The 26,827-nt window shown below is 44.7% G+C and overlaps 1 protein-coding gene across 1 annotated transcript; it reads left to right on the top strand.

The window, feature by feature from the left end:
* Positions 1 to 3,858: 3,858 nt before the first annotated feature.
* PSMD9 (proteasome 26S subunit, non-ATPase 9) lies at positions 3,859 to 26,402 on the top strand. Its single transcript, XM_045887717.3, has 6 exons — positions 3,859 to 4,150; positions 7,731 to 7,833; positions 11,025 to 11,236; positions 12,963 to 13,064; positions 24,515 to 24,603; positions 24,939 to 26,402. Exons 1-6 carry the CDS (start codon positions 4,013 to 4,015, stop codon positions 24,964 to 24,966), a joined length of 672 nt encoding a protein of 223 aa, XP_045743673.1. The 5' UTR covers positions 3,859 to 4,012; the 3' UTR covers positions 24,967 to 26,402.
* Positions 26,403 to 26,827: the final 425 nt, after the last annotated feature.

Raw genomic sequence — 26,827 nt, 5'->3', positions numbered from 1 at the left:
AGGCAATGGATGGATTTGAGAGCTATGAAGGCAGTAGGAGGTACTGGGTCTAGGTTTATTTTTATTTATTGTTTTTAAGATTTTATTTATTTATTTGTCAGAGAGGAAGAGAGAGAGAGCGAGCATGAGAGGGAGAAGCAGACTCCCCACTGAGCAGGGAGCCCATGCAGGACTCGATTCCAGGACCCTGGGATCATGACCTGAGCCGAAGGCAGAGGCTTAACTGACTGCGCCACCCAGGCATCCCTGGATCTAGGTTTATAATAAAGACAATATTAACAATAACATCATAGAGTGACTTAAACAGTAGCTCTGGTTTCAGATCAGTGGAAATCTTCCCACATGTGTAGCACAAGAGGCTTGGGTAGGAATCTGCACTCTGCCTTTTTTATTCGGAAAAATTTCACACCTCAAGAATTGCAAGATAGTTGCTGCAAACATCCATATATCCTTCCCTTACCTCTTGTTACATTTTGCCTTTCCCTCAATCTATCTCTCTCCCTCTCTATCCCCCCACGCCCACCACCTTTATATTTAGGCATGTGTATGTATAGCTTTTTTCCTGAACCTCTTGAAAGTTGGTTGCAGAAATTATGACGCTGCATCTCTAAATACTTTAGCATTCATCTCTTTGAATAAGGAGATTCTCTTATATAATTACAATCCCATATCTTACTGAGGAAATTTAACATTGATACAATACTATAATATAAAGTTCATAATAAAAATTTCAACAGGTTGTCCCACTAATGTCTTTTAAAGCTGCTGTTTTTGATTTTTAAAAATTTAAAAATTAAATTTTTTTTTTAGTAATCTCTACACCCAATGTGGGGCTGGAACTCATGGCCCCAAGATCAAGAGTCGTATGGCTCTCCAACTGAGCCAGCCAGGTGCCCCTGCTGCTTTTTATTTTTTAAAAAATCTAATATCTAATTAGGGATTGTGCACTGTGTTTAGTTATCATGTCTCTCTCTTTTCTTTTTTTTTTTGGAGGGGTGTCAATGTTAGAAATGTTAGTTTATTTAAAAAAGGTAATTGAGGGGTGCCTGGGTGGCTCAGTTGGTTAAACATCTGCATTCGGCTCAGGTCATGATCTCAGAGTCTTTGGATCACATCCCACGTTGGGCTCCCTGCTCAGTGAGGAGGCTGCTTCTCCCTCTCCCTCTGTCCCTCCCCATGCTTGTGCTCTCTCGCTCTCTCAAATAAATAAATAAAATATTTTAAAAAATAAAAGATAATTGAACAAAATATAGGAGGCCGAATGTAATCAATTCTACTTTTTTTCTGTGTAAAGATTACTTTTTTCTTTTTTTTTTTTTAAGATTTTATTTATTTATTTGACAGAGAGAGAGATAGTGAGAGCAGGAACACAAGCAGGGGGAGTGGGAGAGGGAGAAGCAGGCTTCCTGCCGAGCAGGGAGCCCGATGCGGGGCTCGATCCCAGGACCCTGGGGTCATGACCTGAGCCGAAGGCAGACGCTTAACGACTGAGCCACCCAGGCGCCCTAAAGATTACTTTTGTAACTTTTTATTTTGAAAGAGTTTCAAACTTACAGAAAAGTAGCAAAGATAGTTAGAAGAATGTTAATATATGTTTCACTCAGAATCACCAATTATTTACACTTTATTACATTTACCTTATCATCCTCTTGTCTGTAAGTATATATTTGTACTTTTTTCTGAACCATTTGAAAGTAAGTTGCCTTTCTTGGCCCTAAATACCATAGGGTGCATTTGCTAAGGATCTTGTCTTATATAACCACAGTACAAGTACCAAAATCAGAAAATTTCCGTCAATACTACACTCTCCATATTCAAATTTCCTCCAATTGTCCCAAGAATGTCCTTTATAGGGTGCTTTTGTTTGTTTGTTTGTTTTGTTTTTTTTGGGGGGGGGAGAAACTGGGAGTCAATCAAGGATCACACATTGCATTTAATTGTTGTGTCTGTTTAGTCTTAAAACTAGGCAATTGCCGAGCTCCTATATGTGTATTTCACAACACTGACCTTTTTTGAAGAGTTCAAGCCAGTTTTTTGTTTTTAAAGATTTTATTTATTTAGGGACGCCTGGGTGGCTCAGATGGTTAAGCGTCTGCCTTCAGCTCAGGTCATGATCCCAGGGTCCTGGGATCGAGCCCCACATCGGGCTCCTGGCTCAGCCGGGAGTCTGCTTCTCCCTCTCCCTCTGCCTCTCCCACTGCTCATGCTCTCTCTCTCTCTGTATCTCTGTGTCTCAAATGAATAAATAAAATTTTTAAAAAAAAAAGATTTTATTTATTTATTTGACACAGAAAGACACAGTGAGAGAGGGAACACAAGCAGGGGGAATGGGAGAGGGAGGAGCAGGCTTCCCGCGGAGCACGGAGCTCACCCAGGCGCCCCAAGCCTGTTTTGTTTTTTTTTTTTAAAGATTTTTATTTATTTATTTGAGAGAGAGAGAATGAGAGAGAGCACATGAGAGGGAGAAGCAGACTCTCTGCCGAGCAGGGAGCCCAATGCGGGACTCGATCCAGGGACTCCAGGATCATGACCTGAGCCGAAGGCAGTCGCTTAACCAACTGAGCCACCCAGGCGCCCCAAGCCTGTTGTTTTGAAGAGTGTTCTTTAATTTGGATTTGTGTTTATTTACCGTGATTAGATTTAGGACAAACATGTTTGAATACTGCATAGGTGATGGTGTGTCCTTTTCACTGCAAAATATTAGGGGGCACATGTTTGGATGTCTAGTTTCATCATTCGGTTAAGCTGGGTTGAAAATTTGGAAGCTTATTCTGCTGTTTGGGCAAGTTGGTTATTGAAAGGGTTTTCTCAGTTGTCAAATGAGGACAATAATAATCCTGGTTTCACAAGGTTGTTGAATTGATACATGTAAGGCACTTAGAACAGTGTCTGGCACATTGTAAGTATTTGATAAATTATGATCATCACTATGTTTGCGAAAATTTATAGAGGCCTTAATATGTAAGAGGCACTGAGTCGTAACTCAATTCTTTACCTTTCCAGCTCCTGGGACAGGGTACGACATAGAGGAGACAGTCAATAAATATTTGTTGGCAAAATGACAGCTCTGAGATATATTGCTATCAATATCCAACCATTTTATAGATGAGGAAACAGGCTCAGAGCAGTGAAGTAATTTACCTAGGGTCATGTACGTTGCAGTAAGTGGCAAGAACCAGACTTGAACCTAAGCTTGTAGGGTCTGTAAAATGGGGGATAAGGAGGGGCACCTGGCTGGCTCGGCCAGTGGAGCATGTGACTCTTGATCTCGGGGCTTGCAAGTTCCAGCCCCGCGTTGGGTTTGGAGATTACTTAAAAGTAATAAAATCTTAGAGTGCCTGGGTGGTTCAGTCGGTTGAGCATCTGACTGTTGATATCCGCTCAGGTCATGATGTCAAGGTCATGAGCTGGATCACCCCCCCCCCCCCCGTTTCAGGCGTGGGGCATCCTTAGGATTCTCTCTCTCCCTCTGCCCCTCCCCACCTCCCGCGTGCACACTCTCTCTCTAAAAAATAACAATAATATTAATAATAATTTTAAAAAATAACATCTTTTAAAAAATGGGGGGTAAGGAATCTGAATGTGTTTTGTTACCTCTCAAGGGCTGGGTAGATGTGAAGAGCTGAACTGGAGCGCCCCGCACAGTGCTCTGGCAAAAACGTGTGGTAGGCACTCAATAGATGTCTGCTGAATGAATGTGAAAGCGAACGGGTCATCGAGGGAGAGATCATCTTGTTCTGGCTGGTGAGGGACCTGGAACCCATTCCTCCCCATACTGGCCTTCCCCAGTCACCAGAAGATTCCCCAGTTCCAGCAGGGTGTGGCTTCCGGAGACCCCGCCCCCAAACCCCGCCCCTCCCTTCAACTGCGGCTCGCGGATGGCGAGGAATTTTGGCTCGCGGATGGCGAGGAATTTTGGCTCGCGGGCGAACCCGTAGCCGCAGTCTCCTCGGGCGTCCGCATCCCGGAAGCCGGGAAGCCTCGTGTCCAGGACCCCGCGCGGAGGTCCACGATGTCGGAGGGCGAAACTAGACAGAGCGAAGACTCCCCGCAGGCCGGCGCGGTGACAGTCAGCGACGTGCAGGAGCTCATACGGCGCAAGGAGGAGATCGAGGCGCAGATCAAAGCCAATTATGACGTGCTGGAGAGCGTGAGTGGGCTCGGGGCTCCCGGGCGGGCGTCGGGGGGAGCCCAGGCCCTCCTGACCTGGGAGGATTGGGAGGCCGGGGCGGTCTGCGTTTGAGCTCTTCGCAGTGGCGCTCTCCCTCCCCGGGAGGCTCAAAGCGCGGCAACTGCGGCCTCTGTCGGCAGCAGGCAGGAGGCACCTAAGAGCAATGGGTGTTGGTATACAGCAAGCGTTTATGGAGCCCTTACCGTGTGCCGGGCGCTGTTTTATTTTTTATTTTTATATTTTTTAAAGATTTTATTTATTTGACAGAGAGAGAGAGAGCGAGATCACAATAGGCAGACAGGCAGGCAGAGGGAGAGGGAGAAGCAGGCTCCCCGCTGATCACAGAGCCCGATGTGGGGCTCGATGCCAGGACCCTGGGATCATGACCTGAGCCGAAGGCAGATGCTTAACCATCTGAGCCACCCAGGCGTCCCATGGGCGCTGTTTTAATTGCTTTACATTGGTTAGCTCTTTTAACCCTTGCAGCAACCTTTTGAGGTGAGTTCTACTATTCCCCCCATTTTAGGGATGAGGAAACAGAGGCGTTACTTAACTTAAGCCTGCCTCAGGCCACAGAGCTAATAAATTTGCAGAGGCAGGGTGATAATCACCACCATCGTCAGTCCTTGTTGAACGTGTACCAGAAGATCTGTGCTTTGCTAACCCACTTCAGGTCAGAACTTCTTAAACTTTCACGTGTTTGGCAAGCCCCTGGGGATCTGTTAAAATTCAGTTTCTGACGAGGACGGGGCGCGCAGGTGCAGATGCTGTATTTTTAGCAAATTCCCAGCGATGCTGATGCTACTGCTCGAAAGACCGAGCTTTGAGTGACAGGTAAGGCGCCTTATCATCCGGAACTGAGGCCCAGGGTGAGGCAAACCCTTGTCTAGGGTCATGTAGCTAGGAAGTGGCCTAGTTCCCAGGTCTGTCTGACTCCAAAACTGGTAGTTTTTCTTATGACAATTGGTGTAAAATCACAAATCAATTTGCAGAGGAAGTATAAATTAAATAAAGCCTATGTAGGGTGGATGGAATGCATTTGAGGTGATGGGAGTAAAATGGAAGCCTCAAATGGAGGCCCGGGTACCATTTATTATATGCCTGAAGGGTGCTGGTTTATGTATGTGTTACATCACAAAATCCACACAACCACCTTGTGAAGTTAGTATGTTACTCTGAGACTCAGAAAGGGGAGGTCACTTGCTTAGAGTCACAAAATGAGATTCAGATCTCAGGCCTGTTGAATCCAGAACTTGTGTTTTCAAGCATTATGCTAACAATTTTCCGAGCTTTATTTTATACCTCAAACAGGTATCCATAATACCTCCTGTACTGCTTTCCCTGGGTATTTTTCTTTATGTTGATCCACTTTTTTACTTAACTTATCTTAAATGGAAATTTTATAACTCTACAGCATATGAAAAAACTGGGAATTTTTCCCCTTAAATATAAGATAAAAATGCATATCAAGGTGATGTAGTATGTTCATTCTTTTTTACTAGCTACCATTGCTGGCTGAAAGCTTTAAGCCTGAAGCCCTGCTCTGTGATTATTTTTTTTAAAAAGGGGGCAAAGCTAAAACTATAAATCTCTTAGAATAAAACATAGTAAATTTTTGTGACCTTGGATCAGGCAAAGCCTTTTTAGATGTGATGCCAAAATCACAAGCAACGAAAGAAAAAAGATAGATGAATCGGACTTCATCAGAATTTAAAATGTGTGTCTCAAAAGACACAGTCAAGAGAGGGAGAAGACAGTTCGCCAAATGGGAGAGGATATTTGCAGATACCTAACAAGGGGTGTAGAAAATACGAAGAACTCTTCCATCTCAATCCTAAAAAAGGCAAATAACTTGATTTAAAAAATCGGCCAAAGACCTTAACAGACGGCTCACCAAAGATCTATAGATGGCAAATAAGCTTATGGAAAGACACTCCAGGTCATATGTCATCAGAGAAATGCAAGTTAACAACCACGAAGTACTACTGCATAGGTGTCAGAATAGCCAGTGTTCACGATTCCAACTCCAGATGCTGCTGAGGATGTGGAGGAACTGATTCCGTGCTGGAGGGAACGCAAAAGTAGGGCAGTTTCTGACAAAGCCAAACACTCTCTTACCATACCATGCAGCAACTGGGTTCCATGGTATTTACCCAGAGGAGTTGAAAAACGTGTCCACACAAAAACCTTCATGACGTTCGTGGCAGCTTTTTTCACAGTTGCCAGAACTTGAGGTCACCAAGATGTCTTTGAGTCGGTGAATCGGTAAATAAGTTGTGGTGCCTCTAAACAATAGAATATTATTCAGTGCTAAAAATAAATGAGATGTCGACAGGGTTGGTTTCTTCTGGGGGCTCTGAGGGAGAGTCTGTTCCATGCCTCCGTCCTAGTTTCTGGTGGCTGCTGGCCATCCCTGGCTTGCAGTTGGTTAACTCCAGTCTCTGCCCCGGTCACTCCATCTTCTCTGTGTCCCGGATCCGCCTCTCTTCTCTGTAAGGATACCTGTCATTGGATTGAGAGCCCACCCTTAATCCAAGATGATCTCATCTCGAAAGCCTTAATTACATCTTCAGAGATCCTTTTTTTTTTCCAAACAAGGCACATTGATAGTTCTGGAGGGTTAGGACTTGGGACACATCTTTTGGGGGCCACTGTTCACCTCACTGTGAATATGCCTAGCACAGTGCTAAGCACTCTACACAGGTCAACTCATTAATTCTCACGGCAGGTGCGAAGGGAGGCGAGTGCCAGTATTCCCATTTTATAATTGAGGAAGCTGAGGCTTGGAGAGGGGAAGGTCTTAACCAAGGGTACCCACGTTGTACACGGCAGAACTGAGATTCAAATCAGTCTAACCGACTGGAAACTTTCTGCCCTCCATTACACGACGCATTTCATTGCCTTTGTGCACCCTGCTCTGACTTACATAGGAAAAGACTTTAAAATGTTAAATATATTGTTTTGAATAGGGAATACGCGTCCATGGTCAAAATTCAAAAAGTCTACAAAAGGATAGAAAATGAAAAGTCCCTCTTCCTTCCCTGTCCCCTAGGCCACCCAATTCCTTTCCCCAGAGGCGATTGATATCAGTGAGTCCTTAAAGGGATGAAAACCTCTTTGAAATCCCTTTTAGATCCCTTTTTACTTTCCGAAAGAACCAAAGTCCTGCCACAGCTGGATGCTCTTTGGGGTTTTCACTCCCCTCCAGCTTCCAAGGCCACCAGCCAGGTATCAGCTGCTGTAGGAAGGAGGGTTTGGAGGAGTCCAGGAGGCTGGCCTTGGGGACGAAGCTCAAAAGAGTCTTTACTTTCTGCACTGTTCCAACTTCAAAAGAGGAGAACGGATTCATTCGTTACTTGTTTTATTAAAAGTCAATAAAAAAAAAATAGTGCCCCCTTCCGAGGGTGGTTGTGGGAGCATTTGGGGAAAGTATGTGGCCCATGCTGTGTGATTGGTATGTGGCAGCTTTGATTTCTGTTGCCTTGATGATGGCTGCGAAGGGGAAAAGGTCTTGAGGACTTCATACCTGTGAAGTCTTAAGCATGTTTCTTCCCTCTAGCAAAAAGGCGTGGGGATGAACGAGCCGCTGGTGGACTGCGAGGGCTACCCCCGGTCAGACGTGGACCTGTACCAAGTTCGAACCGCAAGGCACAACATCGTCTGTGAGTGGTGTGCGCGTGCGCAGCCGATCCCCCAGCTTGCAGCGAGGGAGGCTGAGGCACATGTGTGAAATCTCACTATTCTCTGCTTTCCTCTCTTCCACCTTGATGGGATTAGCTCACTCTCCTCTTCCAGGGACTGAGAACTGAGGAAATGGGGTGGCCTCTAGGGTTCGAAATTTATGGTTTCATTGTTCATTTTGTTTTTAAGGACTTGGCTTCACTGTGGAAACTTCTCCGAAATGACGCTAGAAACCCAGGTCACAAATCGCTTACAATCCTAATCAGATCAGTTATGTGTTAGGAAGTACGTTCACCTGGTAAGAATAGTGACCTGACTGCGGCCACTCACACAGGAGTGTTCCGCCCCTCAGTACAGCCATGTGGAGGTCACCAGTGTGGGGCCGGCCGTCAGATCCCGGGCTCTGCCATCCTTAGGACATGTCATCCATCTTTAGGGTCACCATGTCCATGTGCCAGCCAGGAAGGAAGGGAAGGAAGACGGTAGGAAGGGCAACAGGTCCTTTGCCAGCCAGTACCCTCCCTTTAAGGATCTGTCCTGCAGGTCCCACCTCCACCTTGTTGCATTGATTTCTGCTTTCCCCTCCTCGGCCCCTCTGCCTGCAAGACACATTGGGGAATGTACCCCGTGGTGGGCATGTCACTGTCCTAAATAAAGTCATTTATTTGTTTATAGTTGAGGAACAAGTTGAGAGTAGCAGTTGGGGAGTATCTTAGTTTTCTGTTTCTGCTGTAACAAATACCCACAGACTTAGTGACTGCAAATGTCCCAGATTTATTGTCTTAAAATAATCAGATACCCAAATCAGTGTTGCTGGGCTAAGATCAAAGTGTTGGCAGGGCTGTGTTCCTTCTGGAGGCTCTAGGGAAGAGCCCGTTTCTTTATCTTTTCCCAGCTTCTGGAGGTGCCTAGGTCCCGTGGCTCAGAGCCCCTCCCGTCCCCAAAGCCATCACTTGCACCTCCCAACCTCTGGTCCACCCATCCCACCTCTTTCACTCTCTGCCTCCCGCTTTCACTTATGAAGACCCTTGTGATCACACTGGGCCCCCCATCTGGGTAATCCAGGATGATCTCCCCACCCAGTATCCTGAACTTAACCACATCTGTAAAGCCCCCTTTGCCTTGGAAAGTAACATACGGGCAGGTTCTGGGGACTGGCATGAGAACATGTTTGGGGCCGTTATTCACCCCTGCCACAGATGGGCAACCGGCAGCCTTTCCCCACAAAATCCTATTAGAGGGGAATTTATCGTGCACATTTTTCACTTAATGACCTCTGGTTTATGGGTCTGAATCTTGATTCCATCCCCAGCCTGTTTTGGTATAAGGCTGAGCTTCTCACTGGAGGCACAAGTAACCACAGGCGTGAGATACCTCTTGAGCTGCCAAGCGTCCCTCAAAGCTGCCATATAATCATAGAACAGCATCTTCGAATATCACTTTTCCTTGTAGGTTTTGGGAAAAGAAGCATACCGTTTTTGTATTGAGACAAGTGGAAGACACAGAGTAGGGAAAAACGATGTTAAGACTGGAGGGAAATTTGGGGCTTTTGGCTAAACCCTCAGACTCCCGAGGGATGTGGCCTGCTTTCTTGGCATTTCGGATACTGAGGGAAATTGGAGAAGCAGAGTATACCGTGTGAGAGAGGGCACTGACTTATTTTTTTCCAGATGGTTACCCTGATGTTCCAACACCATTTATTAAATAGCCTATTCTTTCTCCATTAATTTGAAATGCTGCAGTATGACATAGGAAATTTTCAGACGTATTTAGGTATCTTAGTTGTTTGCATTGTTCTGTTGATATATCTCTTTGCTGATATCTCACTTTAAAAAAAATTTTTTTTTAAGATTTTATTTATTTATTTGAGAGAGAGAGAGGGAGAACACAAGCAGGGAGAGGAGTAGAGGGAGAGGGAGAAGCAGGCTCCCCGTTGAGCAGGGAGACCGATGCAGGGCTCAGTCCCAGGACCCCAGGATCATGACCTGAGCCTAAGGCAGATGCTTAGCTGACTGAGCCACCCAGGCGTCCCTGTCTTTTTTTTTTTTTTTAAAGTTTATTTATTTATTTTTTTAGTAATCTGTACATCTAGTGTAGAGCTTTAACTCACAACCCTGAGATCAAGAGTTGCATTCTCTTCTGACCGAGCCAGCCAGGTGCCCCAATACCACACTATCTTAATGACTTTATTATATTTAAGAATTTGGTTGAACAATTCTTTTTTTTTTTTTTTTTTAAGATTTTATCTATTTATTTGAGAGAGAGTGTGAGCAAGAGAGAGAGCATGAGCAGGGGGAGGGGCAGAAGGAAGGGAGAAGCAGAATCCCCGCTGAGCAGGGAGAGCCACACAAGATTCGATCCCAGGGCCCTGGGATCATGACCTGAACCCAAGGCAGACGCTTAACTGACTGAGCCACCCAGGCATCTGTGAGCAATTCTTACTGATCTTCTTTTGAAAAACTATTCTCAGAAGTTTTTTTTTTTTTTTAAGTAAAATCTACACTCAGCGTGGGGCTTGAACTCACTACCCCAGAGATCAAGAGTTGCATGCTTTTCCAACAGAGCCAGCCAGGCACCCCAGTTCTCCACATTTTGAATTAGCCATCAGTACTGAAAAAGAGGATTTTACCCCCAAATTTCTAATCTCTAGCTTATCTGCTATTATTTCTCCCAGACCGAACATCACCGGCCATGTATTAGTGGACTTAGGCATCATTTTTCCTTCCAGGGGCATTAGGAGAAAAGTGAAGTCCTTACACCCAGCTCACGGCACTCATTTGCATGGCCACCACACGTGCCCCGTGTATGCATTTGAGGCTGTGGATTCAGCGGGGCGATTTCTTGCTTCTCCTCACCTTTCAAGTCTCTGTTGAAATAGCGCTGCCTTTGGGAAGGCTTCCCTGATCTCCTAGACTGGCAAGGTCGGGTCCTGGCTGGCTCGCCCTCAGCAGCAGTCATCAGATGTTACAGTAATGACTTGTTCTTGAGCAGCTTTCCTTGCTGGACTGTGAGCGTCATGATGGTGGCCCCCTGTTGGCCACAGGTTTGCCCTCAGCCTCTAGTCCAGTGTCTGGCCGGGAATAAGTGCTTGGTAACTATTCAGTGAGTGGATGTGGGAGTCTGGTGTCCTCAGCCGTTCTCCTCGTCCGCTGATGTGGCGTTCTCCTCCCAGGCTTGCAGAATGATCACCAGGCCATCATGAAGCAGGTGGAAACGGCCTTGCACCAGCTGCACGCTCGAGACAAGGAGAAGCAGGCCCGGGACATGGCTGAGGCCCAGAGAGAGGCCATGAGCTACAACCAGGGCCAGAGGGAGGGCCTCAGCCCCCCTCAGGCCTTCGCCAAAGTGAACAGCATCAGCCCTGGCTCCCCTGCCGGTATTGCAGTAAGCCAATACCCCACCACCGAAATCCATCCCCAGAGGGTGCTGTGGGTCACGTAGCCTCGGGGTTGATGGGGGGGACCATGGGCAGACAGACCCATTGTCTCTCCATGCTGCAGCTGGACTCCACCCACTTACTTAGCAAGCACTGACTGAGTCCTGGGGGCCCAGCCCTGTGCTGGGGCCAGGGTTTTGGAGAGGAGTCAGCTACCTGACTGGCCCCTCCCAGTCAGGGGCCCCAGGAGGTAGCTACCTGCTGCTCACTAACCTGGTCAGGGAGGGGCCTGAGACACAAGGTAGAAGGTGATAAATATTCCGAGAGAGGGAAAGAGGATCTCTTGGGCTTATTTCAGCCAGGCACTAAGTAGTAGACATGAAAAGGACAACAGTAGCTGCCATTTACTGAGTCCTTGCTTTGCACCAGCTGTCTGCCAAGCGAGTTCTAGATCTTACCTGGCATATTCTTAAAAGTTTAAAACGGCTTTATTGAGGAACTGTTCACACACCATAAAATTTTACCCATTTGAAGTATACAAGTCCGTGGCTTTTAATGTATTCACAGAGCTGTGCATCCATCACTGCAAGCAGTTTTAGAACATTCTCATTATTCTGAAAAGAAACCCTATACTGATTAGCCATCAGCCCCCAATCCCATTCCCCCCAGCCCCTTGCAACCAGTCCGCTTTCCGTCTATGAATTTGCCTATTTTGGATGTTTCATATAAATGGAATTATATATGACCCTTTATGACCGGCTTTTCCCACTTAGTATCATGTGTTCAGGGTTCATCTGTGATAGAACATGTATCTCTATTTGTTTCCTTTTTTATGGCCGGGTAATATTCTGTTGTGTGGATATGTCCCATCGATTTTATCCATTCATCAGTTCATGAACATTTGGTGTCTGTCTTTTGGCTGTTATGAATAATGTGACTCTGAACATCATGTTCAAGTTTTTATGTGGCTATGTAGTTAGCATTTAATCCCACAGCCACCTTCTGGGGTAGGCACTGATCTTAACCCCATTTTACCCACGAACAAAGCCTCTAAGACCTGAAGTAACTGGTGCCAAGACACATAGCTCCTCAGCTATGGAACTGGGTCCTGAACCCAGGTCCTGCCAGAAGTCTCTAATGATCACAAGATGGTAAGTCACACATGAGCTTCGTTTTACTCGCTCCTCTATGCACAGCATCTAGCACAGGGCTGTAGTTGGCCCACGACAAATATTTGTGGAAGGAATGAATGAATCGTGATCTGTGTTCTTAGAATGAAAGGATCACACTAGTCCTCGGTCAGCCTTGTGCCTGTGGCTGTTTGTCTGGGGACCTCTAGGGCAAACCTGCCTAAATTCTGACTGCTGAACAAAATAGGCCCAGATTGGCCTGCCTCTTCTCGCCCCTGACCCCAGAAGACAGCATTTGGCTTTTCCCCCACATTCTTTACAGCCTGTACCGCCACCAGCTTTTATCAGACATTGGGCAGATCTGGCCCCCTTTTACTAGATCTGTCCTAGAAGGAATCCCCAGGAGGAGGTGGCCCAGTTACCCACCGCCGCCGCCCTCCATGTGAGGTAGCTAAATCCCTGACCTCTTTGCTTTGTGCCTGCCACTCTTCCCCGCAGAAAACAAGCTCTTGGCCTGGACGTTAAATTGGGCATGGAAGGGTAAAGAACACCAGAAGCACATTTAACCTCTGCCCTGGTTTTCTATTTTCTCCTCTCTCTTTAGGGTCTGCAGGTGGATGACGAGATTGTGGAGTTTGGTTCTGTGAACACCCAGAACTTCCAGTCTCTGCATAACATTGCCGGTGTGGTACAGCACAGTGAGGGGGTGAGTTGGAGGTCACCCAACCTGGTCAGTAACCCTAGAATTGCCCCGGGGCCAGGAATTGGCACTGGGGTCTTTGCTGCCTTCACAGAGCTGTTGCTCAGGCACAGGGCCTTTGCACTTGCTGTTCTCTCTGCCTGGAAAGCTTTTTCTCCCTTATGTCCGTCCCTTATCTTGTACAAATGACACCTGGGTGGGGCCTTTGCAGCCGCCCTATATAACTATATAAATACTCCTTCCCTGCTTCCTATCCTTTCTTTTTTTTTTAAAGATTTTATTTATTTGAGAGAGAGAGAGTGAGAGACAGAGAGCATGAGAGGGAGGAGGGTCAGAGGGAGAAGCAGACTCCCCGCCGAGCAGGGAGCCCGATGCGGGACTCGATCCCAGGACTCCAGGATCATGACCTGAGCCGAAGGCAGTCGCTTAACCAACTGAGCCACCCAGGCGCCCTTTTTTTTTTTTTTAAGATTTTATTTATTTATTCATGAGAGACAGAGAGAGAGAGAGAAGCAGAGGGAGAAGCAGGCTCCCAAGGAGCAGAGAGCCCGATGCGGGACTCGATCCCAGGACTCTGGGATCATGACCTGAGCCGAAGGCAGACGCTTAACCGTCTGAGCCACCCAGGCGCCCCCTATCCTGCTTTCATTCAACAGTATTTCTTGAAGATCTTTGCATTTTCACATACCTTGCTCTTTTGTACTGCTGCATAGCACTCCATTGTAGGAACAGACCCCAGTTTGTCCATCCCCTGCCTTATCAGGGGACGTTTTGGTTATTTTTGGTTTTATACTAGCATGAACAGTCATATATTCTTGTTCGGTACTACTTCTTGATGTAAATACCAGAAAGTAGAATTACAGGCTCTCAGTGGATGATACACACTTATGGTAGGTAATCCAAAACAGTGTCACTAATTTATACCCCGGCCAACAGTATGTGAGTGTATCATATCATCCATAGTACTCTGTATTGCTGATCTTTTAACATTTTTGCTAAAACAGCATCTTTTTTTTTTTTTTTTTAAAGATTTTATTTATTTATTTGAGACAGAGAGAATGAGAGACAGAGAGCATGAGAGGGAGGAGGGTCAGAGGGAGAAGCAGACTCCCTGCCGAGCAGGGAGCCCGATGTGGGACTCGATCCCGGGACTCCAGGATCATGACCTGAGCCGAAGGCAGTTGCTTAACCAACTGAGCCACCCAGGCGCCCTGCTAAAACAGCATCTTATTTTAATTTGTATTTTCCTGATTACCAGTGAGGTTGAGTATCTTTATTTTATATGTGCATTAATGTTCATATTTTCATTTCTGTGGATTGTCTGTTTATATTTTTTCCCATTGGGTTGTCTTTAAAAAAAAATTGATTTGTAGGAATTTTTTTAACATACTCCAGATACAAAACCTTTGCCTGTTTTCATGCTATATATGTTTCTCCTGATTAGCTCCTTGTCTTTTTTTTTTTTTTAAGATTTTATTTATTTATTTGACAGAGTGAGTGAGAGAGCACAAGCAGGGGGAACAGTAGAGGGAGAGGGAGAAGCAGGCTCTCCGCCAAGCAGGGAGCCTGATGCGGGGCTCGATCCCAGGACCCTGGGATCATGACCTGAGCTGAAGGCAGACGCTTAACCATCTGAGCCACCCAGGCGCCCTTGCTCCTTGTCTTTTAACTTAGTTTATGGTGACTAATTACTTGGAAGTTTTTTTTTTTTAAGTTACTTAGATAACCATTTTGTTAAATTTGTTAATATTACAAGGTCTTCTCTGCCAAAACCATACCTGAGAATTTAAGGAAATACGGGACAGTACATGGTAGCAAAGCACAATTCAAGCAGGAATACGTTAGAACTGCTTCATGCGCAGATTGACAGTTTCAGTCCTTGAAAATATAATAAGGGTTGGGATTCGAAATTGGCTGCAGTCTTCCAGTTTCTGGAATAGTACTCCTTTAAATAGCATTTCCACCTGATCACCTCAGCTCATGGCTCAGTAATGTAACTTTAACAAAAGTTATCTTGGCAAAGATCCACACTTTGCAGGAGAAATGTGGGACTCAAAGTCTACAGAAATTATCTATGAAAGTTTTTCATTCCCAGATGAAATGTTCGGTTTAACCCACAGTTTCTGGTTTGTCTTGTGCCCACTCAGCTGCTTGGCTGTGCTGCTCATCCACGTGTAACTCGTCGGAAGGCAGGCATTGGGCCGAAATACAGTCGGTTGGTGTCTGTGCCCCAGCCAGAGGTCAGGCCTTCATTTCTTCACCGACACCTCCAGCAAATCTGTACTTGCATGGAAGTTCAAAATTCTGATTTTGACAAATTCATCAGTTTCTTGCTTTATGGCTTTTGCATTTTGTGTCTGCTTAAGGAAGTTCTTCTCATACTTTTATTGATTTGTTTTTAGTTTTTCTTTAATCCATCTGGAATTGATCTATTATTATTATTTATTATTATTTATTTATTTTGAGAGAGAGAGAGAGGCAGGAGGAGGGGCAGAGGGAGAGAGAGAATCTTTGGCAGGCTCCACGCCCAGCGTGGAGCCCAACACGGGCTCAGTCTCATAACCCTGAGATCATAACTTGAGCCAAAATCAAGAGTCGGCTGCTTAACCGACTGAGCCAGCCAGGTGCCCCAATTTTCTGTTATTTTTTTAATAATGGTTTTGAGGTATAATTCACATACCATACAGTTCCCCCATTTAAAGTGCATAACTCAGGGCACCTGGTTGGCTCAGTCGGTGAGCATGTGACTTTTGATCTTGGGGTTGTGAATTTGAGCTCCACATTGGGTGTAGAGATTACTTAAAAAAATAAAATCTTTTAAAAAAAACCCTGCAGGGGCACCTAGGTGGCTCAGTCATTAAGCATCTGCCTTCGGCTCAGGTCATGATCTCAGGGTCCTGGGATCGAGCCCCGCATTGGGCTCCCTGCTTGGTGGGAAGCCTGCTTCTCCCTCTCCCACTCCCCCTGCTTGTGTTCCTGCTCTCACTGTGTCTCTCTCTGTCAAATAAATAAATAAAATCTTAAAAAAAAACCCAAACCCTGCATAGCTCAGTGGTTTTTAGTATATTCATAGAACTGTGCATCCATCACCACAATCAATTTTAGAACATTTTCACACCTCGAAAATCAACTCCATACCCATTAGCGGTCACTCCCCCTTCCCCCTACCCACCAATCCCTAAAGCACTAAACTTTTGTCTCTATGGATCTGCTTATTCTGGACATTTCATATAAATGGGATCGTATAATACGTGATATTTTGTGATTAACTTCCTTTTTTTAGCATCACGTTTTCAAGGTTCATCCATGTTGTAGCAGGTTTCAGTACTTCATTCCTTTCTATGGCTGAGTCCTATCCTATTGTATGGATATACATTACTTACCCATTTTATTTATCCGTTCGTCAGTTGATGAGTATTAGGTTTGGTTCCACTTCTTGGTTATTGTGAATAATACTTCTGTGAACATTCATGTATAAGATATTGTGTGGACATTTGTTGTATATACAACAATTTAGTATATACCTCATCTGATATTTATTTTGTGAATGGTGTTAGGTGGGGTACCAAACTTTTTTTTCCCCAGATGGACAGTAGTTGTCCCTGTACCATTAGTGAATAGTTAATACTTTACCCACTCATTTCTATTGCCACCTGTTATATGTCAAATTCCTGTAAGTGGGATTCTTATTCTTTATTATCCATTGGTCTGTTTGTTCTGAACCTTTCTGGGGTTCCCTGGAACAAATCCCTTTGTTCTTTATCAGCTTCTTCTTTTTTAAGATTTTATTTATTTATTTGAGAGACAGAGAGAGAGAGAGCATGAGTGGGGGAGGGGACAGAGGGAGAGGGAGAAGCAGGCTCCCTGCTGAGTGTGGAGCCTGATGCAGGGCTTGACCCAGGACCCTGAGATCATGACCTGAGCCGAAGGCAGACACTTAACCAACTGAGCCACCCAGGTGCCCCATCAGCTTCTTTTTAACCTGTTGCCATAAAGGGTGTATTAGTTGTTTATTGTTGAGTAAAAAAGTAAAGACTGGCTGCAGTCTTCCAGTTTCTGGCATAGTACTCCTTTAAATAGCAAAAAAAGCAAAGCAAAAAGCAAAAAAAATAACAGAAGATTGGGGCACCTGGCTGGCTCAGTCGGTTAAGCAGCTTAAATTTATTATCTCTCACAGTTTCTGAGGGTTGGACATCCAGGAGTGTTTTAGCTGGGTGTTTCTGGCTTACGGTCTCATGAGGTTGTAGTCAAGATGTTGGCAGCAGCTGCAGTCATCTGAAGGCTCGACTGATGTTAGAATATCTGTTTCCGAGATGCCTCACTCACATGGCTGATGGCACATCAGTTCCTCGTCGTTCTGGCCTCTCCATAGTGCTGCTGGGCGTGTCCTCACAACATGGCGGCCGCTTCCCCCAGAGTGAGCCGTCCAAGCGAGAGCAGAGAGGAGGTTGCGGAGTCGCCTTTGACCCAGTCTCTGAAGACGCACATTTTCACTTCCACATCATTCTGTTCATTAGAAGGGACTCACCAAGTCCAGCCCACACTCAAAGTAGGGGAATTAGCCTTTACCTCTTGAAGGAATATCAAAGAATTTATGGGCATTTTCTAGAACCCACCACACAGGGTTTCTGATTTCTCTACTTGCTTAGTTACCACTTGTCCAGTTTCTGTTGGCTTTTCATTTTGGTGCCTTCTCTCATCTTTGCAGTCTCCTTCCATGTGATTTATTTGTCTTGTGGTGGTGTTCCTTTGTTACCCCTTGGCTGTCCTGTCATGATGTTAGTGAGGGTTCTAGATGTCGGTTTGTTCTGTTATGTTTACCCAGAGTCTCTCTTACTTTTTCACTCCTTTTCCCCAGGCTTTCCTAGTGTTACGGTTTTCTCACGTGTCTTGCTTACTGCACACACTTCTAAACTTTGCAGTTGCCTGGGCTCATTGTTACTGGTTTATTTTGTAAATATGTCTCTTGTTCTGGAAGAGGTAATACATACACATGTTTAAGACCAAATCAAAGAACATGTAATGAAAAATCTCTCTCTCCTCCAGAGGTAGCCACTTTGCAGCTGTGTGTCCTTCTGGGGTCGGTCTGTTCATATACCAGCCTATAGAGCTATTGGCTATTTTTATTAAGGGGTGATTTACCTACAGCAAAATTCACCCTTTACAGTGTACGGTCCTGGGAATTTTGACACATGTACATAGTCTGGTAACTGCCACTGTAATGAAGATCCAGAGCAATTCTGTCATCCTCCCCAAAATGGCCTCATAACCTCTTGTGGTTAACCCCTCCCCCAGCCCTCACCCCACACAACCACCAATCTGTGCTCCATCCCTACAGTTTTACCTTTTCAAGAATGTCCTATAAATGGAACTGCACAGTATGGATGGCCTTTTAAATCTGGCTTCTTGCACTTTGCATTCTGCATCTGAGATTCTTCCACATTGTTGTGTGTGTCTGTTGTCCGCTCCTTTTTACTGCTCAGTAGCGCTCCACTGCGTAGATGAATGCCAGATGGTTTACCCATTTACCAGTGAGGGACATTTAGGTTGTTTCCAGTTTTTGGTGATTAGCGATAACAACTACTGATTTTTAGTCTGTCTTTTCTAGTTAAATATATTCTTAAGCTCTTCATAGATCTGTGAATCCTTTTTTTCTTATTGAGGTATAATCGACATATAACATTATGTTAGTTACGAGTGTACAGTGTAATGATTCAGTGTTTTTATACATTACAAAATGATCATCACGATAAGTCTAGTTAACAGCCATCACCGTGGTTACAGTTTTTTTTCTTGTGATGAGAACTTTTAAGGTTTACTCTCTTAGCAACTTTCAAATAGGCAATACAACATTATTATGAATATCACGCACAGCATGGTGACTATAGTTAATAACACTATGAATCCTTTTTTACAAAAGTAGTTATTGAACATTTTTAAGCAACAGCACCTTTTCTCAAATGAAATTTCTTGGGGAATTCCAATATATCAAACAGATAAAAGCTGAGCTGCTGGGGTGGGGAGTCTTCACCCCCTCAGGGCCCTGGATCCTCGTGGAACCAGAGTCCAACTTGAGAATCAAGGGTCAGCTTTGTGACTTTAGAAAAATGATACAGGGGCACCTGGGTGGCTCAGTTGGTTAAGTGACTGCCTTCGGCTCAGGTCATGATCCTGGAGTCCCGGGATCGAGTCCCACATCGGGCTTCCTGCTCAGCAGGGAGTCTGCTTCTCCCTCTGACCCTCCTCCCTCTCATGCTCTCTGTCTCTCATTCTCTCTCTCGCAAATAAACAAAATCTTAAAAAAAAAAAAAAAAAAAAAAAGATACAAAAAACCCCACCACATTCTATTGTTAGGTTTTTAGGTAGTTTCCAATTTTATGGAAACCTGGAAATTAATACTCTTTTTTTTTTTTTTAAGATTTAATTTATTTATTTGACAGAGAGACAGAAAGGAAACACAAGCAGGAGGGTGGGAGAGGGAGAAGCAGGCTTCCCGCTGAGCAGGGAGCCTGATGCGGGGCTCCATCCCAGGACCCTGAGATCATGACGTGAGTCAAAGGCAGACGCTTAACAACTGAGCCACCCAGGCGCCCCTGGAAATTAATACTCTTGTAGACAAATCTCTCTTTCTTTTGGTGTCTTTCCAAAGCTCAGTTTCTGCATCAGATGCATGCATTTTCAAAGGAAAAAAGAAAATCTTAAATTAAAAAAGAGTTATCTTTATTATAAACAACGCATGTTGTATTGAGCTGTGGAAAGGAATGGAGTGCTGACGTGCTATAACGTGGATGAACCTTGAAAGGATTTGTGCTAAGTAAAAGAAGCCAGACACAAAGGGCTGCGTATTTTAGAATTCTGTTTATGTGAAGTGTCCAGAACAGGCAGATCTGTGGAGACAGGAAGCATGTTGGTGGTCGGTCGCCCCGGGCTGAGTGGAGGCTGGATTGGGTCGACTGACTGCTAATGGTTGCAGGGGTCCTTTTGGGGGATGAAAATGTTCTTCAGTCAGGTAGTAGTCATGGTTGTACAAATGTCTGACTGTACGAAAACCCACTGAATTGTATACTTTAAAACGGGTTTATTGTATATGAATTATATCTCAAATAAATAAAAAGAATACATTTTTAGTGTAAAAGCATCAGGTAGGGCAAACGTTTTTGAAGAAAGAACAAAAGTCCTGGGTCTGTCCCTCCTAAGTCCCTTCCCTGCTCTGTTTGAGTGCTGGACTAGAGCGGGAACAACACAGATGAGTAGAAGGCCCTTGCCTCGGGAGCACTTTGGTGGAGAAGACAAACATTAGTCAAACGTAATTATACACTCTCATGAGTGTCATGAGGGAAAGTTCCAGAAGGCTAGGAGAGGAATGATGGGGTTAGGATAACCTTCCCGAGGATGTGACCTGTGAGCGTTAGAAGTTGATCAAGGGGGGCGCCTGGGTGGCTCAGTTGGTTAAGCGAGTGCCTTCGGCTCAGGTCATGATCCTGGAGTCCCGGGATCGAGTCCCGCATCAGGCTCCTTGCTCGGTGGGGAGTCTGCTTCTCCCTCTGACCCTCCTCCCTCTCATGCTCTCTGTCTCAAATAAATAAATAAAATCTTTAAAAAAAAAAAAAAAAAGAAGAAGTTGATCAAGGTCTGGGGTTGCCTGGCTGGCTCAGTCGGTGGAGCATGCGACTCTTGATCTCGGGGTTGTGAGTTCAAGCCCCATGTTGATTGTGGAGATTACTTAAAGAATATAAAATCTTAAAAAAAAGAAGTTGATCACGGCTGGAGACTGGCAGGGGGATGGCGAGAGGAGCCTTCCAGCAGGGTCATGTCCCTGAGGGCCAGAGAAGTCGGTTGGAGCCCAGAGCAAGGAGGAAGGGAGTAGGGAGGGATGAGGTGGAGCTGGGAAGTTGGCAGGGGCCAGACTTCATGAGGCTTTGTGGTCCTATCAAGGTTTCATTCTTTTTTCTTGAGGAGAAGTAGAGAGCCATGCACACTTCCAAACTGAGGGTAACATAATGTAAGCAGCTTTGTATCTTGGAAAGATTTCTCCAGATGCTAGGTAGAGAGCTGATTGGAAGGCTGACAGTTTTAGCAGCCTGGTCAAGGGGTGATCTTGACTTTGGTGAATGGGCTGGAGGTGGAAGGAAGTGGGTAAATTAGAGAGACCTTTAGAATGTAAGTATATGGGCTTTAATATGATGCCCAGCCCGTGTCAAGGATGACCTCTGCGTTTCTAGCTTGTCTAAACATCATATCTTGCCTAGATATCATTTCTAGAACCAGAAGCACATCAATGTATCTCACACATTTCCTAAGTGTGGATGAATATGTCTATAGTTATTGCTTTTTGAAAAAGAAGGCAGGGGTACCTGGGTGGCTCAGTCGTTAAGCGTTGTCTGTCTTCGGCTCAGGTCATGATCCCAGGGTCCTGGGATAGAACCCCACATCGGGCTCCCTGCTCGGCGGGAAGCCTGCTTCTCCCTCTCCCACTCCCCCTGCTTGTGTTCCCCTCTCTTGCTGTGTCTCTCTCTCTCTCTGTCAAATAAATAAATAAATAAATAAATAAAATCTTAAAAAAAAAAAAAGATCGGCCATAATTTTATTTATTTATTTTTATTTTTATTTTTTAAAAGATTTTATTTATGGGGCGCCTGGGTGGCTCAGTTGGTTAAGCGACTGCCTTCGGCTCAGGTCATGATCCTGCAGTCCCGGGATCGAGTCCCACATCGGGCTCCCTGCTCAGCGGAGGGTCTGCTTTTCCCTCTGACCCGCTTCCCTCTCGTGCTGTCTCTAATTCTCTCTCTCAAATAAATAAATAAAATCTTAAAAAAAAAAAAGATTTTATTTATTTATTTGACAGAGACACGGTGAGAGAGGGAACACAAGCAGGGGGAGTGGGAGAGGGAGAAGCAGCCTTCCCGCGGAGGAGGGAGCCCGACACGGGGCTTGATCCAGGACCCTGGGATCATGACCTGAGCCGAAGACAGATGCTTAACAACTGAGCCACCCAGGCACCCTGCCATAATTTAAAAAATTGTGGCAAAATAGGGGTGCCTGGATGGCTCAGATGGTTAAACGTCTGCCTTTGGCTCAGGTCATGATCCCAGGGTCCTGGGATCGAGCCCCGCGTCGGGCTCCCTGCTCAACGGGGAGTCTGCTTTTCCCTCTCCCTCTGCTCATGCTCTCTCTCTCTCTCTCTCTCTCTCTCTGTATCTGTCTCAAATGAATAAATAAAATCTTTTTTAAAAAATTGTGACAAAATATACCTAACATAAAATGTAAACACTTTAACCATTCCCAAGAATGCAGTTCTCTGGCATTGTTCTGCAGCCATCTCCTTCATCCATCTGTAGAACTTTTTCAACTCTCCAAACTGAAACTCTATACCTGTTAAACACTAACTTTCCATTCTCCTCTCCCCAAGCCTCTGGTGACCACTAACCTGCTTTCTGTCTCTATGAATTTGCTCTCAGTGGAATCAGACACTATTTCTCCTTTTGTGGCTGGTGGATTTCACTTAGCATAATGTCTTCTGGTCCATTCACATTGTGTGTGTCCGAATTTCCTTCCTCTTTAAGGCTAAATAACATTCCATTGGGTGAATAGACCACGTTTTGTTTATCCGTTTGTCCATTGATGGACACTTCGTTGGCTTCCATCTTTTGACTGTTACGAATAATGCTGTTATGAACAGGGGTATACAAATACCTATTCGAGGCCCTGCTTTCAATCCTTGGGGTATATACCAAGAGGTTTAATTGCAGGATTATGTGGGGGCTTCTGGGTAGTGCAGTCAGTTAGGCATCTGACTCTTGGTTTTGGCTCAGGTTTTGATCCTCAGGGTCATGAGATCAGGCCCCTCTTGGGGCTCCACGCGCAGAGCGGTGTCGGCTTGGGACTCCCTCTGCCCTTCCGCCTGCATGGTCTTTCTCTCTCAAATAAATAAATCTTTGAAAAAAAATTGCAGGATTATGTGGTAAATCTTTTATCAGTTTTTTGAGGAACAGCCATACTGTTTTCCACAGTGGCTGGCCATTTTTCATTTCCCCCAGCAGTGCACAAGGGTTCCAGTTTCTCCACATCCTCACCAACTCTTGTCATTTCTGTTTTTGGATAGTAGCCGTCCTAGTGGATATGTAGTGATACCTCATTGTGGTTTTGATTTGTATTTCTTTAATGATTAGTGATGTGGAGCATCTTTTCATGTGCTTTTAGCCATTTGTTTCTCTTTTTTGGAGAAATGTCTACTTGTGTTTTTTGCTTATTTTTTAATTATTTTATTTGCTATTGTTGTGAGTTGCAGGAGTTCTTTACATATTCTGGATATTAATCCCTTATCAGATATATGATTTGCCAATATTTTCTCCCATTCTGTGAGTTACTTTTCACTCTGTTGATATACTCTGTTGATAGTGTCCTTTGATGCACAAAGTTCTAGATTTTGATGCACCTTGTAATTTGTAAGTTGCCTTCATATGTATTCTATTTTAATTTTTTACATCAAAGTAATACATACACATGCTAAAAACAAATTAATGGTACAGAAAGATATAAAAGTAGAGGTGCCTGGGTGCTCAGTTGGTTAAGCATCTGCCTTCAGCTCAGGTCATGATCCCTGGGTCCTGGAATTGGACCTGGAGTCTGAGCAGGGGGTATGCTTCTCCCTTTCCCTCTGCCATTCCCCCTGCTTGTGCTCTCTCGCTTGCTGTCTCTCAAATAAATAAAATCTTTAAAGAAAAAAGAAAAAAAAAAGAAAGATACAAAAGTAAATGTCATCTTCTTTCACTCTGAACTCCTAGTGCTTCTCTCTGCAAGTAACCATTGTTAACAGTTTTTTTGTATATCTTCCAGAGAGTTTTGTATGCATGAAGCAATATATATATGCCCTTTTATAAGGTATATTCAGGGGTGCCTCGCTGGCTCAGTTGGTAGAGCATTGAATTCTTAATCTCGGTTGAGAGTTCAAGCCCCACATTGCGCATGGAGCCTACTTAAAAAAGAATTTAAAAAATAAATAAAAAACAAACAAACACAAAAACGTATATTCAGATGGGTTCATACTTTGTTTTGTTTTTACTAAAACTGCTTCATTCACTATGCTATATTTGAGTAATACCTTATCGAGGGATATTTTGGGTATTTTCAGGTTTTGAATTTATTAACAGTCCTAGAAGGAACACTTTGTTCATATATCATCTTGTACTTCTGCAAAATGTATCTCATGTGTGCCTTTTTAAAGATTTTTTTTTTTGGTGGAGAGACATGTTTGTCCAGGAATACGCTACCAATTTGTGGCCCATCGGGTGCCCCAAGAGTGTCACATCCCCCACACTCTTGACAACTGCAGGACTATGATTAATATAAGCATCCTTACCACTCTGATGTGCAAAAGTCAGTATCTCGGCATTTTAGTCTGAATCTCTTTGAATACTAAACAGGTTGACTATAAAATGAGCTTATTTTCCTTTCAGAAACCCCTGAATGTGACAGTGATCCGCAGAGGGGAGAAACACCAGCTTAGACTTGTCCCAACCCGCTGGGCAGGAAAAGGACTGCTGGGGTAAAGTATCATTTCTGCTCACTGACAACTCCCTGTCAGTTGTCACTTGAGTGTGTGTCAGCCCTAAAGCTCTGGGGAGGAGGTGGGGGGGGGGCACTGGGAAATGAGGGTGTTCCCCAGATTACCTGTAGAAACTCCTGATAAGCACCTGCAGCAGGAATGAGATTGCAGGTATGGAGGCAGAGGGAGCCCCGGTCACTCTGGTTCTTTCAATAACTGGGCATTTGCTTTAAAAGAATTAAAAGAATGCAGGTGAAACACTCAGAGGGCTCACTTTCTGGTCTTCTGAATGGAGCCACCAAATTTATGTTGTTCCTTTTCTTTTTTTCTTCCAGCTGCAACATTATTCCTTTGCAAAGATGATTGTCCCTGGGGAACAGTAATAGGAAAACATCTTCCCTTGTCCTGGATGTGGGTCTGGTGGGAATTTCTTCCTTCTCTTCTGTCCCCGAAGCTTAAGGATCTGGAAGAGGCTGGAAACCTGAACTTCTGGGTGAAGGAAATGCTGTGGCCTCCCAGTGTAATCTCTTGGGATTAAGGCATTGTTAACTTGATGTGTGCTTGGCATCTTTTGCAAATTAGGCCATGGCCCTAAATGGGAGTCCTCTGGATTGTGGGCCAGTGGGCGGGAGTTATTCTGGTAGGTGCTGATAGGACTTTATTCTTTTAGGATTTCTTTCCCCAAATAAACACAGGTTTCAGTGCTGATATGACCATGTTATCACCCCAACTGGATTTCTTTCTTTCTTTTTTTTTTTAATTTTTTACTTAAATTTAGTTAACATGTAGTGCCAACTGAATTTCTTATGAACCTCTCAAACCAAAACTCAGACAGGAATTAGAACATTCTTACAGAAAGTTGGACAGGGGTGCCTAGCTTGCTCAGTCAGTGGAGCATACAACTCTTGATTTCGAGTTGTAGGTTCAAGCCCCATGTTGGGTGTAGAGCTTATTAAAAAAAAAAAAAAGTTGGACAGAACAAGCATCAAACTTTAGTGAATGGCGTTTGCACCATCTGCATTTGCATTGTGTCATTGCTGCTCTGGATACAGAAATTATATCCTCTGGGGCCTCAACTGCTCCCTTGAAGAATAGGGAAAACCAGCAAGCTCCCCGGGTAGCTCACTGCAGTGTCCGCTTCCTCTTCTGTAAACCACTAGAGGGAAGCAAGCTCCGTTTGTTTCTGGAATAAAAAGCCTTGCAAATTACCTTCTAAATTGATTTTTTATAATTGAACCTCCTCATCATTCCCTCAGATCAACAGAAGTTTGTAAACTGCCAAGGTGTGCTTGATCGCTGATGGCAACCAGCAGTGTGTGCAGATCTGACTTCTTGAAAATGCTGATTCCTTCTTCCTTTTATTTTCTCTTTCACATGGCAACATGGGTTTCAGTGATTTTTAGTGACCCTGTGTTTTACTTTCTTCACCTTATCCCAGTGTTTATTTCCCCATTTCTTGCACACCGCTTTCTGTCTCAGAGGTGGTGTGGCCCATTCTGCTGAGGCATGCCTGGGTTCCTTGGGAATGGATTTGCTTGGGTTGGATACAGAAACCAGCTTGCCCTGACAGGAGTCAGCACTGGGGCGTGCTTTTCCAGCCATGGATTCTCATGCTCAGCTGGAAAACCTTCCTGTTGAGTGTGTTCCCCAAAAGTTACATCCACATGCACCCCCCCCTTGTAGCCACAGACATGCCGTGCTCACCAGCATTTGCTGTTTAAATTGTGTGTGCTGATTCCAAGTGTTTTCCAATCTCTTTTTATAAGCCTTAGATTATAATAAACACAGCTTGTACCATCCAGTTTGTTCCTTTTTTTGAGATGTATGCTTATTAATCAACCGGCGTTGGGGCTTGGAGGTGGGGGGGGGGCGGGAAGAATCATTGACATTCTCCTAAAATGAGAGCACCAGAGTTTTCCGCGTCAGTGCCTTTGGCTGGCTTCCTGCAGGTCTCCCTTTAGAAACCTCGGGATGGTGTGTGAGATTGTAGCTGAGAGTCATTTTGAAATGATCCTAATAGGTTGAACCAAGCTGGTTTTGCAGACACATTTTGTGATAAGAGCAAGATCGTGTAGCCTACATAGTGTCATCCGAGCTAGCTAAAATACCGCGCCCAACATGGAGTGCCTTTGAGAAAGGGCTGCGTCTGAGAGACCGGCAAATTTAGTTTGCTTTTGGCAAAGAGAATTTTACCAAACAGCTCGTACTTCGCGTCGTCAGGCCT

The sequence above is a fragment of the Mirounga angustirostris genome, unplaced genomic scaffold, assembly GCF_029215605.1.
Source record: "Mirounga angustirostris isolate CCGP_5_RB_7025 unplaced genomic scaffold, mMirAng1.0.hap1 SCAF_14, whole genome shotgun sequence".
NCBI lineage: Eukaryota > Metazoa > Chordata > Mammalia > Carnivora > Phocidae > Mirounga > Mirounga angustirostris.
This window is presented reverse-complemented; position numbering and strand designations above follow the sequence as displayed.